Here is a 17,102-nt window from a genome sequence, read left to right on the forward strand (position 1 = left end):
ATACAAACTGAGGCAGCAGACTGTGAAAATTAATATTTGTCATTTTCAAATCTTTTGGCCACGACTGTACACTGAACAAAAATATAAACACAACATGTAAAGTTTTGGTTTCATGTGCTGAAATAAAAGATCCCCGAAAAGTCAAATACGCACAAAAAGCTAATTTCTCTCAAATGTTGTGCACATATTTGTTTACATTTGTTAACATTTCTCCTTTGTCAAGATAATCCATCCACCTGACAGGTGTGGCATATCAAGAAGCTGATTAAACAGCATGGTCATTACACAGGTGCAACTTGTGCTGGGGACAATAAAAAGCCACTCTAAAATGTGCAGTTTTGTCACACAACACAATGCCATAGATGTTTTCAGTGAGCATGCAATTTGCATACTGACTGCAGGAATGTCCATCAGAGCAGTTTCCAGAGAATTTAATGTTCAATTCTTTATCATAAGCCGCCTTCAACATCGTTTTAGAGAATTTGGCAGTACGTCCAACCGGCCTCACAACCGCAGATCATGTGTATGGCGACGTATGGGCGAGATGTTTGCTGATGTCAACGTTGTGAACAGAGTGCCCCATGGTGGCGTCAGTGGCTCATTAATTGTCAATGGCTCATTAATTGACTTATTCAATGTTTGCCTGAGACTTAAACTTTAGGCTCCTTGTTCATTACAGATGTAGGATCTTAACCCATATTGTCACAGTAAAATAATCCTGCAACAACAGGATTTGAACATTTTGATGTTGCCTCCTCGCTGGTTAGGCTATTAGCTGGCCAAAAGTAGGCTACATGAAAAGTGAATACTGTTAATATAAACGTGTGGGTTTTCAGGGACTTTTGTAAATCACGAGGCTCATCTGCATTTCTTGTGGTGCAGGAAAATTGATAACAAAAGTGATCAAATTAAGATCCTACATCTGTAGGATCCATGCTCTCTCCTCACTCTGCATTTCCCTGGCTCACTACAAGAGGAAGTGAACGGGTAAATTATGTTTTTATTATTTATGATGACTTCAGAGTTAGAATCCAACGATCTCTCACACACAGCACCTATAAACAAGATCAACGTTGAAAACTAGAGAAACTCATAGGTGTCCCATACTCAGATCCGAGAACAGTGCTTAGCAATGTGGATCATCAGTGCCGGAGTCTGACACGGCGCTAATGCTCACAATGATTCATAAATAGAGAGGCATGTGATCATATCCCAATGTATTTAAGGTTTGAAATTATTATGTTGTCAAATACTATCGGTTTGGGCTACTTACGGTCAATTTGCAGAGTACAAATTATTTTTAATTGTGTTTCTGACCATCCACTCAAGAAAAAATCGTCCCGTGGCTGAATGTAATTGGGGACCCCTGGTGTAGAGGGTGTGGGATTAGATTATAGCTATTACATGCGTTAACATCCTGTGTGCATTATTACAGACCAGTTAGCACTGTTTGTCATTATTACCACAATTCTGATCCATATCATCATGTCCTGTTGAACTCCAGGCTAACAGGAAACCACATGTCCTGTTGAACTCCAGGCTAACAGGAAACCACATGTCCTGTTGAACTCCAGGCTAACAGGAAACCACATGTCCTGTTGAACTCCAGGCTAACAGGAAACCACATGCCCTGTTGAACTCCAGGCTAACAGGAAACCACATGTCCTGTTGAACTCCAGGCTAACAGGAAACCACATGTCCTGTTGAACTCCAGGCTAACAGGAAACCACATGTCCTGTTGAACTCCAGGCTAACAGGAAACCACATGTCCTGTTGAACTCCAGGCTAACAGGAAACCACATGTCCTGTTGAACTCCAGGCTAACAGGAAACCACATGTCCTGTTGAACTCCAGTCTAACAGGAAACCACATGTCCTGTTGAACTCCAGGCTAACAGGAAACCACATGTCCTGTTGAACTCCAGGCTAACAGGAAACCACATGTCCTGTTGAACTCCAGGCTAACAGGAAACCACATGTCCTGTTGAACTCCAGGCTAACAGGAAACCACATGCCCTGTTGAACTCCAGGCTAACAGGAAACCACATGTCCTGTTGAACTCCAGGCTAACAGGAAACCACATGTCCTGTTGAACTCCAGGCTAACAGGAAACCACATGTCCTGTTGAACTCCAGGCTAACAGGAAACCACATGTCCTGTTGAACTCCAGGCTAACAGGAAACCACATGTCCTGTTGAACTCCAGGCTAACAGGAAACCACATGTCCTGTTGAACTCCAGGCTAACAGGAAACCACATGTCCTGTTGAACTCCAGGCTAACAGGAAACCACATGTCCTGTTGAACTCCAGGCTAACAGGAAACCACATATTAGGAGAAAACAGAAACACAGTGGGGAAACACTGCACTGCCCACAACTGTAGGGCTCTCCAGAGGGTGGTGCGGTTTGCACAATGCATCACCGGGGTCAAACTACCTGCCCTCCAGGACACCTACAGCACCCGATGTCACAGGAAGGCAAAAAAGATAATCAAGGACAATAACCACCCGAGCCACTTCCTGTTCACCTCGCTACCATCCAGAAGGCGAGGTCAGTACAGGTGCATCAAATCTGGTACAGAGAGATTGTTGAAACAGCTTCTATCTAGAGGCCATCAGATTGTTAAACAGCCATCACCAGCACAGAGAGGTGGCTGCCTACCAACAGACTTGATATCATTGGCCACTTCAATAAATGGAACAGTAGTCATTTTAATAATGCCACTATTCTTAGTATTTCGCATTACTCATCTCATATGTATATAATGTATACTGTAACCTTCACTATCTATTCTATACTATCTATTGCATCTTAGCCGCTCTGTCACTACTCATCCATATATTTCTATATTCTTATCCAATTCCTTTACTAGATTGTGTGTATTAGGTTTTGTTGTGGAATTGATATTACCTGTTAGATACTGCTGCGCTGTCGGATCTAGAAGCATAAGCATTTCGCTACACTCGCAATGACATCTTCTAACCATGTGTATGTGACCAATAACATTTGATTTGTATTTCTTTCTCACTTTCTCCAGTTCCTCTCCGCCCCTTTCAATTCGAAGGGCTTTATTGGCATGGGAAACATATGTTAACATTGCCAAAGCAGGTGAAGTAGATAATAAAAAATGAACAGTAAATATTACACTCACAAAAGTTTCAACGGAATAGACACATTTCAAGTATCATGTTATGTCTATATACAGTGTTGTAACGATGTGCAAATAGTTAAAGTACAAAGTGGAAAATAAATAAACATAAATATGGGTTGTATTTACAATGGTGTTTGTTTTTCACTGGTTGCTCTTTTCTCGTGGAAACAGGTCACCAATATTCCTGCTGTGATGCTCTATCATTTCCTGAGGTTCTGTGAGTGAATGAGAGGGAGGGAGGAAGAAAAGAAAGAGGGAGGGATGGAGAGAAAGAGGGCTGCTCTTTTATTTCCTGAGATTGTGTCTTAAATCGATCTACTTGTCGCTCTGTACTCTCTCGCTGTCTTTTTAGCTTAGCCTCTGACAGCAATGTGCCCTTCCACGACTGTTAACTCACACAAATGCCTCTACTACGGACTCTGCTGCTGTGACTGTGTGGGACTGCTAGATATCCTCTGACAATACTCTTATTGATCTGTTACCACAGCCCGCACTGACGTCTCTGTGTTATTGTCACACACTCTGAACAAGTGAATTGAATTGAAGCCAGTCCCAGTGTCTCTGGCTGGAGTGGGTGGGTGTACTGTTTGTGTCCATGAGGAGCTGCAGTGATCACTGACAGTGGTCAGGAGAGGGAATCAATCAGCTAGTGAACAGAGGAGAGATTACAGGAGTAGGGGAACAGGAGAGACTACAGGGGAAACAGGAGAGACTAGAGGGGGAACAGGAGCGGGAACAGGAGAGACTAGAGGGGGAACGGGAGAGACTACAAGGGGAACAGGAGAGACTACAGGGGAAACAGGAGAGACTAGAGGGGAAACAGGAGAGACTAGAGGGGGAACAGGAGCGGGAACAGGAGAGACTAGAGGGGGAACGGGAGAGACTACAAGGGGAACAGGAGAGACTACAGGGGAAACGGGAGAGACTAGAGGGGGAACGGGAGAGACTAGAGGGGGAACGGGAGAGACTAGAGGGGGAACGGGAGAGACTAGAGGGGGAACGGGAGAGACTAGAGGGGGAACGGGAGAGACTAGAGGGGGAACGGGAGAGACTAGAGGGGGAACGGGAGAGACTAGAGGGGGAACGGGAGAGACTAGAGGGGGAACGGGAGAGACTAGAGGGGGCACGGGAGAGACTAGAGGGGGAACGGGAGAGACTACAAGGGGAACGGGAGAGACTACAGGGGAAACGGGAGAGACTACGAGGGGAAACGGGAGAGACTAGAGGGGAAACGGGAGAGACTAGAGGGGAAACGGGAGAGACTAGAGGGGGAACGGGAGAGACTAGAGGGGGAACGGGAGCGACTAGAGGGGGAACGGGAGAGACTAGAGGGGGAACGGGAGAGACTAGAGGGGGAACGGGAGAGACTAGAGGGGGAACGGGAGAGACTAGAGGGGGAACAGGGAGAGACTAGAGGGGGAACGGGAGCGACTAGAGGGGGAACAGGAGAGACTAGAGGGGGAACAGGGAGCGACTAGAGGGGGAACGGGAGAGACTAGAGGGGGAACAGGAGAGACTAGAGGGGGAACGGGAGAGACTAGAGGGGGAACAGGAGAGACTAGAGGGGGAACGGGAGAGACTAGAGGGGGAACGGGAGAGACTAGAGGGGGAGAGGAGAGTACAGGGAGAGGGTGAGAGGGAGACTACAGGGAGAGGAGGAGAGACTACAGGGGAGGGATGGTGGAGAGACTACAGGGGAGGGATGGTGGAGAGACTACAGGGGAGGGATGGTGGAGAGACTACAGGGAGAGGGATGAAGGAGAGACTACAGGGGGAGGGATGGAGGAGAGACTACAGGGGCGGAGGGATGGAGGAGAGACTACAGGGGGAGGGATGGAGGAGAGACTACGGGGGAGGAGGGGAGGATAGACTATAGGGGGAGGAATGGAGGAGAAACTACAGGGAGGGGAGGATAGACTATAGGGGGAGGAATGGCGGAGAAACTACAGGGGAGGGGAGGAGAGACTACAGGGGGAAGGGAAGACTACAGGGGAAGGGAAGACTACAGGGGGAAGAGAAGACTACAGGGGGAGGAGAAGACTACAGGGGAGGAGAAGACTACAGGGGGAGGAGAAGACTACAGGAGGAAGAGAAGACTACAAGGGGAGGAGGGAAGAGAAGACTACAGGGGAGGGGGGGGAGAAGACTACAGGGGAGGAGGGGGAGAAGACTACAGGGGGAGGAGGGGGGAGAAGACTACAGGGGGAGGAGGGGGGAGAAGACTACAGGGCGAAGAGAAGACTACAGGGGGAAGAGAAGACTACAGGGGGAGGAGGGGGGAGAAGACTACAGCGGGAGGGATGGAGGAGAGACTACAGCGGGAGGGATGGAGGAGAGACTACAGCGGGAGGAATGGAGGAGAGACTACAGCGGGAGGAATGGAGGAGAGACTACAGGGGGAGGGATGGAGGAGAGACTACAGTGGGAGGAATGGAGGAGAGACTACAGCGGGAGGGATGGAGGAGAGACTACAGTGGGAGGGATGGAGGAGAGACTACAGGGGCGGAGGGATGGAGGAGAGACTACAGCGAGAGGGATGGAGGAGAGACTACAGGGGAGGAGAGACTACAGCGGGAGGGATGGAGGAGAGACTACAGCGGGAGGGATGGAGGAGAGACTACAGCGGGAGGGATGGAGGAGAGACTACAGGGGGAGGGATGGAGGAGAGACTACAGCGGGAGGGATGGAGGAGAGACTACAGGGGTGGAGGGATGGAGGAGAGACTACAGGGGTGGAGGGATGGAGGAGAGACTACAGTGGGAGGGATGGAGGAGAGACTACAGGGGTGGAGGGATGGAGGAGAGACTACAGGGGGAGGGTGATGAGTTTAGAATGCTGCATAGATATGGTATGGGTTAAGCTAACACTTATCTCTTTCTCTTTCCCTCCATCTTTCTGTGTTTCTCCTGTATTCTCTCTTTTCTGTAATCTCCCACTTCTTCCTTTCTCCCTCCCTCCCTCTGTCTCTCCATCCCCCCCATCCCTCCCTCCCTCCTCCTATCCCAGGTACGTGCCTGATTCTGGGCTGTATGATCTACCCAGACGGCTGGGACAGTGACGAAGTGAAGAGGATGTGTGGGGAGCAGACAGACAAGTACACCCTGGGAGCGTGCTCCGTGCGCTGGGCCTACATCCTGGCTATCATGGGCATCATGGACGCCCTGATACTCTCCTTCCTGGCCTTCGTCCTGGGAAACCGTCAGGATGGGCTGATGGCTGATGAGCTGCTGGATAGTAAGGACAACACTTAATCTAAGATCAGTTTGTGATTTTAGGTCATTATGAATAAGATTACATGGACAGGGGGGGACCTGATTCTAGATCAGTACTCCTACCCTGAGATGCTTTGTGAATAGGAGCTGTGGACTTTCCTCATATGAACATGCCATACAGAGGCTGTCTCACAAAGTGATATGTGTGATAGTTCAAGTCTGTGTAAGGTCATAGAGCAATGCTCTTCAAACCTGCTCCTGGGGACCCACAGGGTGTCTACCTGTCTCTGAAGGGCAGCACTGTACTGATATGTTAGTGCTGGGCTGGACCAAACACCTGCACACCCTTTGGCTCTCCGGGACCAGGAGTGAAGAACACTGTTGTACAGAATAACAGAACCTCTGTAACTGAAGTCTGAGCCCCCTCTCCTCCATATCTTGGGGTTTAATGTATTTAGGCTAATAAATACACACTTCTCATCAACCCCCTCCTCCAAAGCCCATAGCATGGGGCGGGTGTGTATCAAATGTAACAACTGTACCCTGCTGTCAAAACCCCACATCCCATATGGTAGATAATCATATTCCGTCCCTTTTTATGCAAATATTTTCAGCATAATGTCACACACCCGAGCCACCACCAATTAACATATTTTAACTGCTTCTCACATAACACCTGCTTACTGTTATTACCAATGGGATTGGGAATTGGTGAGTCAGAGAGAGAGAGAGAGAAAGTGTGAGAATGAGAGGAAGATAAGAAAACAAGATGGCAGAGTCAAAGAGAATGGCTAAAACGACAAGAAGGGGGGAAAAGAAAAAAGAGATGAAAAGAAATGGAAAGGAGAGGGAGATGTAGAAAATAAGATGGAAGAAAAAGGGAGAGAATTTACGGAGTCATGAATTACTAATGGCTGTTTACACAGCTTGGCAATCAGCCTGTCTAAATGAATCACATGAGCTAATCGGCTAGGGCTGCCTGTTGGTGCAGGATAATGCCATGGAACAGAGGGAGGATGCCATTATCAGCTGTGGGACAGGAGGAGAGAGAGTCTCAATTGGACACACATTCAAATTAAGTCTAGTAGGCTCTGCTTCCAAAATCCGAGACGCCCTCAATTATCAATGTTATAGGGTTTCAAGATGTCTGACTTCACATTATCAGCTATAAGACGAGAGAGAGAGAGTGACTGAGTCTCATTTTGGCAAAGTGATTAATTGTTCTGTTGCAGTAACGTAGGAGTCAGTCCACTGATTAACTATGTTTATAAAGGAGGTCTCTGAGCCATTTAGATAAGGATGTCATTACCTTACTTGGTAATTGGTGACTTTTCCTCACTACTGCCACTCACTGGTGTGTCTCTGTTACTACAAGTACACGAGCTCAAGTGGTATTCATAGTAACATTACCAATGCTAACCTCTCCTTTCTCACCTCACAGAGACTGGTAATTCCATATAAACAGTCAAATACTGTACAAAGGTGGGTGTGCTTTTTGTGAATTATCTGACATACTTTAATGGGATCAATATCCAAATGCTTATGCTGCCATTGGTAAATCTAGTTGTGTTCTTTGTTCACAGGTGTCGGTGCCCGTCAGAGGGAAAGATAATGTAACACAACGTTCCAGCTTCATACCGTCACTCTGGAGGTGGAAAGGAGAGCTACTGCTGTCGGAAAGAACAGAACAAGAAAAAGACGAATGAAAGAAAGGAGGAGACATCCACTCCAAGAGAACCCACTTAGTAAAGACCAACCCCTACGGCCATATTTCTCACCCAGACATGACCTTGATATTGGCAACAACAGATGGAAGACTTCATATTGTTTTATGAAATGAAATCCGTTACTGAGTGGACCCAGTGGGCCGATGACTTAACGGGTGGCAGGTAGCCTAGCGGTTAGAGCATTGGGTCAGTAACCGAAAGGTCGCTGGTTTGAATACCTGAGCCGACAAGGTGGGAAAAAGTATGTCGTTGTGCCCCCTGAGCAAGGCACTTAACCCTGATTTGCTCCAGAGGCGCTGTACTACAATGACTGACCCTGTAAAACAACACATTTCACTGCACCCATCTGGTGTATGTGACAATAAGACATATTACCAAGTCATAAGAAAAAAGTTTTGTTTGTGAAAAAGAATATGAGATTCTGTCCCACCATTCAAAGCCCTACCATAGAAAAACACTAATTACCCAGCGTATCCCAAACTCAGTCCTGGGAACCCCAAGGGATGCACGTTTTGGTTTTTGCCCTAGCATTTGACCCAACTGATTAAAATAATGAACTAATCATCAAGCTTTGAATCAGCCATGTAGTGCTAGGGCAAAAAGCAAAACATGCACCCCTTGGGGTTCCCAGGACTGAGTTTGGGAAACGGTGAACTAACTCATGACCACACATGACCGCTAGGCTACAGCATTGGATTGTTCAGACGTCTGGTCAAACAGAGCTGTCTTCTTTCTGTGTCAAACTCACCTCTGGACCACATGTACCTGACCTGTGGATTCCTTCTTGACTTGTGTTCCACTCTTTGCTCTTCATTGGACTCATCATTGTAAGACTGTTTACAGTGGGTGAGCGTGGGCCATGAGAACTGTAAGCGCTGTCTGGCTTGCTGAGCCACCTTACTGGACTCTGTGGTGGAAGGGTTAGCGGTACCTGGGAACCTTTGGACGTCCCTACACAAAACCCTAACCTTTACCCTTACCTTAACCGTTTTAAATCTAATCTTCAATATGGTGACATCAGAATTGGGACGTCCCAAGGATCCCATTTAGACTTGTCCGTACTGGAAGACAACGGCTGAACAGAGAGTGATGCTCCACCACTGACACCACTTTAAATGTGACTAAGTTGAAGGTAAAGAAGAAATCTTGTAGCTGTAATGAATGACTGTTGTGATAGAATCAGAGAGGCCATGTAGGACTACTCTGTATAGAGGTCTAGAGCAGGCTGCCAATCACAGTGTCCTCGGCAACCCGGGAGAAAACCACGCTGAAGAACAATGTATTAAGTAGAAGAATAGGCCTATTAACAAATAGAAATAGCAGTTCTAAGTGTTGGAATATTATCTCGTCTCGACTATGATATTTACAATCGATGCAGTACGTTAAAGCTATTGATTCACTTCAGATGTGTGTGCCATACAATGTATACCGACAGTATTGTAGTGTATTGCCATTTTACTATGAGAAGAAGTGTTTCCATAAAATGTGGCTCAGTGTCTTGAATTGTATTATCTGGGATTATAACCTTAGAATCCATCTGCAACTTTATCACTAGTAGCAATGGGTCGTTAACGTAAAGTCATTCTTGCTCTCTGTCCAGCACATTTTATCAATGAATAAAAATACAATTTCTTGAAGGTCAAAATATGGATGTTATGGCCGTTTTAAAGGGACAGAACTGGTTGAAAAGATCAGTAGCCTCCAGAGCCCATGTAAACTCAAGTCACGTAGCTTACCACTGCCAAACAAACAGGGCTGCAACACAACTTTCTAACTAGTATGTCAGCAGTCTACTGCCAGCAGCATAGCATCCTGCATCCCACTGCTGGCTTGCCCCTGAACGAAAGCATGGTTGGTCCCGGTCAGTCCCTGGATGGAAGACCAGATGCTGCTGGAAGCGGTGTTGGAGGGCCAATAGGAGGCACTCTTTCATCTGGTCTAAGGAGATCCTAATGCCCCAGGGCAGCGAAGGGGACATTGCCCTGCATAGGGTGCAGTCTTTCAGATGGGATGTAAAATGGGTGTCCTAACTCTCTGTGGTCATTAAAAATCCCATGGAACTTATTGTAAGAGTAGGGGGTTAAATTCCCAACCTGGCCACCTAATCATCCTCCTAATTGGCATATATCACTTTCCAGCTGGTGAGTGTAAAGTGCTTTATAAATCCACTCTCATTATGTTGTAAATGTGCCGTGTTCTTTAAGGGCTTCTGGGCTGAAACAAGCTCAACTTAACATGTGAACCACAGGAAGCTGCTGATGTATGGAACGGAGTCAATGGAATGGCATCATACCATTCCACTGATCCACACCAGTCATCACCACGAGCCAGTCCTCCCCAATTAAGGTGCCACCAACCACCTGTGATGTGAACTAATCAACATGTGAACATATTCATTCAGTCCAAACCCCACCTACCTTATTATACTGGCTAGTCCAAACCCCACCTACCTTATTATACTGGCTAGTCCAAACCCCACCTACCTTATTATACTGGCTAGTCCAAACCCCACCTACCTTATTATACTGGCTAGTCCAAACCCCACCTACCTTATTATACTGGCTGTCTGGTCAGCAAGCAGTGACAGGATCCAGGCGGTTTCCAAGTGTAGCTGGAGGAGTTGACTGCATGAAAAAGTGTATTTATGAGTGAACACTGGAGCGCACAGTCCAAAAATCTCTGCACACATCCCGTACATATACGATAACAGACCACTTTTGTGTGCGGACATGTATATGTAATCGGAGATGTACGGGACAATGTTAAACCCGTAAATGTGCCTTTTCATGCAGTGTGTGAGTGTGTATGAAAGTCTGGGATAAACAAACAGAAGAGGTGAGGAACCAGGGAAAGGGGTTTGTCCCAACCATTTCCATTTCCATAAAACATGTAATACAAAAAACTTTAGAGTCAAAACGGGGGGGTAAATACACTTTAAAACACTCACTGCATTTGTGTTTCTTTCAAATGTAATGACATTTTTGTGTTACAATCAAAGACAGAACAAACAACACGAGAAAGGCACCTCAAAATATAGTCGTGTGTTGTGTTGTAAAGCTTTGTCCCCATGCACGATGGGGACAGGAGAGGACTTGTAACCATTGTTACCTTCCCAGGTTTCTGTTGTGGTTTTGTTACGTGTGTTTCAGGATGGATTCCTGAAACTCCCCCAAGCAGCTGATTGGTCGGCCCCCATTGATGATTGGAGCTGACCCCGAAGAGGCTGCTAAATCATTGATGTCAGAGATTACATGAAATGAATCACAATACAGTCACATCAGCATGACATTATAACAAAACACACCGTATGTATATGTACATGAAATGACCACACAGAAGAGACTGGAACAATTTCATCTAATATTAAACAAGTGATGTTAATGCAAAGTGTTGTATTTTAAACTTAATGGAATCAAGGTCCATGCTGAGTATTTGTCAGGATACCATTATCTCCACACTTCTGCAATGTCAAAACGTCATCCTCAGTCTGTGTGATTGACAGGAGAGATAATCAGAGGAGCAGAGTTTTCATCCCCAAAATTAGCACAAGGTCCTAAGTATGGATATAGTTTCTCAGTGAAGGTGCAGCCAGTGAAAGAGTAGATAAGAGACCTGGCCTCCACATTATAAAAGGAGACCTGACCCTCCTCATAATCCACAAACACCCCCAGCTTCTGGGGCTTTTCTCTCAGGGAGAGGAGGACAGGTGGGGAGGTACAGGCTAGGTACTTACACCTTTCCCTCAGTGCCACAGTCCAGTAACCATCCTTAGGGCTCAGTGTGATATTTCCCTTCCTGTTGATGGACTCTCTGGCCACTCCTAAATCCCACTTCGTCTTTCCCTTAACAGTAACCTCATAGTAAAATCTTCCTGATGAGACACCTTTATTTCCAAGGACACAAGGACAGGTGGAAAACCTCTTTGGGTTGTCAAGGAGATCTTGTTGTTTCTGTTGATATCTCACTTCTTTCCCACTTGTAGACAGGATGATATAGGGGTTTGCCGTATCAGGGTCCAGAGTCACATCCACTGCTTAGCGCTGCACCCGCTTCAATTTGACTTTATCCATCTCTTTATTCAATGTCTCCTCCAGTTGGGACACAACTCTCCTCCAAGTCCCCACATACAGATCACTGTGAACACTGATCTTAGACCAGTCCTTGGTGGGTGGAAGGGTGCAAAGAGATGGGATGCTCTGGAGGAGGTGGAGGTGGTCCTCAGTGTGTGAGAGCTGCTCCAGCTTAGTGCTTCTCCTCTGTAGCTCATTCATTTCCTGCTCCAGCTCTTCAATGAGCCCTTCAGCCTGCCTCTCCGCTTTTTTATGCTTCTCTTTGACCACCTCAATGAGCTCAGCCTGACTTCTCTCAATGGAGCGCACCAGAGCAGTGCATACCTGCACAATGTCTAATATCTTTCTCTCCGCAACTCTCTTGCTGAGCTCTACAGAGTGTTTGATCTCCTTAACATTTCTAGAGCTTGCATGCATCATCTGCTGTACTGCTGCCATCATCTTCCCCAGTTCAGCCATCTTCTCTCCATACTCTTCCTCTAGAGGGACTGTGTTGTGAGTCTTGTGGTCTGCCTCAGTGCAGAACTGACACACGCATGTCTGATCACTCCTACAGAACAGCTCCAGGAGTCTGTCATGCTTCTTACACATCCTGTCTTCCAGGTTCTCCACAGGGTTGATCAGCTTGTGTCTCTTTAAGGCTGGGACTCTCTGATGAGGCTCCAGGTGAGTCTCACAGTAAGAGGTCTGACACACCAGGCAGGACTTCAGGGCCTTGAGCTTCATCCCAGTGCAGATGTCACAGCAGACTTCTCCAGTTTTGGCAGGGAGTTGGTCTGAGCTGCTGGTGGCTTTCACTTGAACCGATTTCCTGAACTGAGTAGCCATCTCAGAAATGAATGTATTGATGAACAGATCTGGTCTCCTATAAAATGCTTTTTTACACATGGGACACTGGAGACTGCTGGAAGACGCCATGTCTAGACAGAGACCAAGGTAAAACCATAAAGCATTTCCTGCAATCAGTCTGCTCTTCATAGTTTGCCAGCATTGCTTTACGGGCAGACTAACCAATCTTGATACAAGGTGTTACCATGAAACTTAGAAAATAGTTATATAACCAAAGGACAAAGAATTAACATTGGCCTACTGTAGCAAAGAAAAAAAGGAGAATAAATAAACAGTGTAGAGCTGATCTTCAAACATCTATGTTAATCTCTCTACTCACCTGCATGTGTTCGTGGATAAGACTTTTGTTCTACTTTCTGTTAGGTGTTAAAGGTCCAAAGACTGAATTTCACTATTTAACAGTTTTCTGAAGAGCTGGGGAGTTTGGTCTCATGCACAACATACTGTGCGCTTTAGTTTCATTTCAGAGAAATGACGTTGAAAATGTTCCTCCTCCCCACCGAACACTGCAATGCACTTCTCTTCCTGGAACAATTAACTATACACAACCCAAGAGCACTCACTTGCCCAACCCCTAAAGCCCTATTCTGATTGGACCATTTCGTTTTGCATGGCCCAGTAACCCCTGGGTGGGTGGAGAATTCACTTAAGGACCAATGGAATCGTCTAAAATATGCAATCTCCACGCAACCGGGGAACCGGGCCATTCAAAACGAACTGGGCCAGGCATTGGGCCAGGCATTGAACACAGACTTCTCGTCAATATAGAACAGCACACTCCGGTAAGACGAGGGGGCAGTCTGTGCATATTTGTAAACAGCAGCTGGTGCACAAAATCTAAGGAAGTCTCTAGATTGTACGCGCCTGAAGTAGAGTATCTTGTGATAAAATGCAGACCACACTATTTGCCTAGAGAGTTTTCAGCTATACTTTTCGTGGCTGTTTATTTACCACCACAGACGGATGCTGGAACTAAGACCGCACTCAGTCAGCTGTATAAGGAAATAAGCAAACAGGAAACCGCTCACCCAGAGGCGGCGCTCCTAGTGGCCGGAGACTTTAATGCAGGGACACTTAAACCTCATTTCTATCAGCATGTTAAATGTGCAACCAGAGTGAAAAATTCTAGATCACCTGTACTCCACACACAGAGACACTACAAAGCTCTCCCTCGCCCTCCATTTCGTAAATCCGACCACAATTATATCCTACGGATTCCTGCTTACAAGCAAAAATTCAAGCAGGAAGCACCAGTGATTCGGTCTATAACAAAGTGGTCAGGTGAAGCAGATACTAAACTACAGGACTGTTTCTGCTATCACAGACTGGAACATGTTCTGAGATTCTTCCGATGGCATTGAGGAGTACACCACATCAGTCACTGGCTTTATCAATAACTGCATTGAGGACGTCGTCCCCACAGTGACTGGCAACATTCGCACTGAGCTAAAAGGTAGAGCTGCCGCTTTCTAGGTGCGGGACTCTAACCCGGAAGCTTAGAAGAAATCCTGCTATGCCCTCCGATGAACCATCAAACAGGCAAAGCATCAATACAGGGCTAAGACTGAATCGTACTACACCAGCTCCGACGCTCGTCTTATGTGGCAGGGCTTGCAAACTATTACAGACCACAAAGGGAAGCACAGCCACAAGCTGCCCAGTGACACAAGCCTACCAGACGAGCTAAATCACTTCTATGCTCGCTTCGAGGCAAGCAACACTGAGGCATGCATGAGAGCATCAGCTGTTCCGGACGACTGTGTGATCACGCTCTCCGTAGCCGACGTGAGTGCGACCTTTAAACAGGTCAACATTCACTAGGCTGCGGGGCCAGACGGATTGCCAGGACGTGTGCTCCGGGCATGTGCTGACAGGTGTCTTCACTGACATTTTCAACATGTCCCTGATTGAGTCTGTAATACCAACATGTTTCAAGCAGACCACCATAGTCCCTGTACCCAACAGCACGAAGGCAACCTGCCTAAATGACTACAGACCCGTAGCACTCACGTCCGTAGCCATGAGGGGCTTTGAAAGGCTGGTAATGGCTCACAACACCATTATCCCAGAAACCCTAGACCCACTCCAATTTGCATACCGCCCAAACAGATCCACAGATGATACAATCTCTATTGCAAAAGTACACCTACGTGAGAATGCTATTCATTGACTACAGCTCAGTGTTCAACACTATAGTACCATCAAAGCTAAGGATCCTGGGACTAAACACCTCCCTCTGCAACTGGATCCTGGACTTCCTGACGGGCCACCCCCAGGTGGTGAGGGTAGGTAGCAACATCTGCCACGCTGATCCTCAATACTGGAGCCTCTCAGGGGTGCGTGCTCAGTCCCCTCCTGTACTCCCTGTTCACCCACGACTACATGGCCAGGCACGACTCCAACACCATCATGAAGTTTGCAGACGACACAACAGTTTGTAGGCCTGATCACCGACAATGACGAGACAGCCTATAGGGAGGTCAGAGACCTGGCCGGGTGGTGCCAGAATAACAATCTATCCCTCAATGTAACCAAGACTAAGGAGAAGATTGTGGACTACAGGAAAAGGAGGACCGAGCACACCCCCATTCTCATCAACAGGGCTGTAGTGGAGCAGGTTGAGAGCTTCAAGTTCCTTGGTGTCCACATCACCAACAAACTAGAATGGTCCAAACACACCAAGACACTCATGAAGAGGGCACAACAAAGCCTATTCCCCCTCAGGAAAGTAAAAAGATTTGGCATGGGTCCTCAGATCCTCAAAAGGTTCCACAGCTGCAACATCGAGAGCATCCTGACTGACTGGTTGCATCACTGCCTGGTACGGCAATTGCTCAGCCTCCGACCGCAAGGCACTACAGAGTGTGGTGCGTACGGCCCCAATACATCACTGGGGCTAAGCTGCCTGCCATCCAGGACCTCTACACCAGGCGGTGTCAGAGGAAAGCCCTAAAAATTGTCAAAGACCCCAGCCACCCCAGTCATGGACTGTTCTCTCTACTACCGCATGGCAAGCGGTACCGGAGTGCCAAGTCTAGGACAAAAAGGCTTCAACAGTTTTTACCCCCAAGCCATAAGACTCCTGAACAGGTAATCAAATGGCTACCCGGACTATTTGCATTGTGTGCCCCTCCCAACCCCTCTTTTACGATGCTGCTACTCTCTGTTTATCATATATGCATAGTCACTAACTATACATTCATGTACATACTACCTCAATTGGCCCGACCAACCATAGCCCGGTTAGCCAATGTGCGGGGGCAATCTGCATTGTTCCCCGCCCCCCACCACCTGCCAACCACTTTTACTGCTACTCTGTTTATCATATATGCATAGTCACTTTAACCATATCTACATGTACAGTTGAAGTCGGAAGTTTACATACAGTTAGGTTGGAGTCATTAAAACACATTTTTCAACCACTCCACAAATTTCTTGTCAGCAAACTATTGTTTTGGCAAGTAGGTTAGGACATCTACTTTGTGCATGACAAGTAATTTTTCCAACAATTGTTTACAGACAGATTTTCACTTACAGTGAATTATATCACAATTCCACTGGGTCAGAAGTTTACATACACTAAGTTTACTGCGCCTTTAAACAGCTTGGAAAATTCCAGAAAATGATGCCATGGCTTCAGAAGCTTATGATAGGCTAATTGACACAATGAGTCAATTGGAGGTGTACCTGTGGATATATTTCAAGGCCTACCTTCAAAATCAGTGCCTCTTTGCTTGACATCATGGGCAAATCAAAAGAAATCAGCCAAGACCTCAGAAATTTTTTATTGTAGACCTCCACAAATCTGGTTCATCCTTGGTAGCAATTTCCAAACGCCTGAAGGTACCACGTTCATCTGTACAAACAATAGTACGCAAGTATAAACACCATGGGACCACGCAGCCGTCATACAGCTCAGGAAAGAGACGCGTTCTGTCTCCTAGAGATGAAAGTACTTTGGTGCAAAAGGTACAAATCAATCCCAGAACAACAGCAACGGACCTTGTGAAGATGCTGGAGGAAACAGGTACAAAAGTATCTATATCCACAGTGAAACGAGTCCTATATCGACATAACCTGAAAGGCCGCTCAGCA

General features: G+C 46.7%; 1 protein-coding gene and 1 pseudogene across 2 annotated transcripts in view; one reads left to right on the forward strand and one right to left on the reverse strand.

Annotated features, from left to right (window-relative positions):
* Positions 1 to 9,710, forward strand: part of LOC106609402 (LHFPL tetraspan subfamily member 3 protein) — a 44,521-nt gene extending 34,811 nt beyond the window's left edge. The window contains exons 2-4 of one of the 2 annotated variants that reach the window (XM_014208195.2): positions 6,156 to 6,383; positions 7,803 to 7,843; positions 7,926 to 9,710. In XM_014208195.2, coding sequence (XP_014063670.1) covers positions 6,156 to 6,383; positions 7,803 to 7,822 — 248 coding nt within the window. In that variant the 3' untranslated portion in view covers positions 7,823 to 7,843; positions 7,926 to 9,710. The remainder of the gene's footprint in view (positions 1 to 6,155; positions 6,384 to 7,802; positions 7,844 to 7,925) is intronic. The other variant, XM_014208194.2, reaches the window with a different exon arrangement.
* Positions 9,711 to 11,005: 1,295 nt separating this feature from the next.
* Positions 11,006 to 13,506, reverse strand: LOC106609484 (E3 ubiquitin-protein ligase TRIM21-like; annotated as a pseudogene).
* Positions 13,507 to 17,102: the final 3,596 nt, after the last annotated feature.

The sequence above is a fragment of the Salmo salar genome, chromosome ssa07, assembly GCF_905237065.1.
Source record: "Salmo salar chromosome ssa07, Ssal_v3.1, whole genome shotgun sequence".
Lineage (NCBI taxonomy): Eukaryota > Metazoa > Chordata > Actinopteri > Salmoniformes > Salmonidae > Salmo > Salmo salar.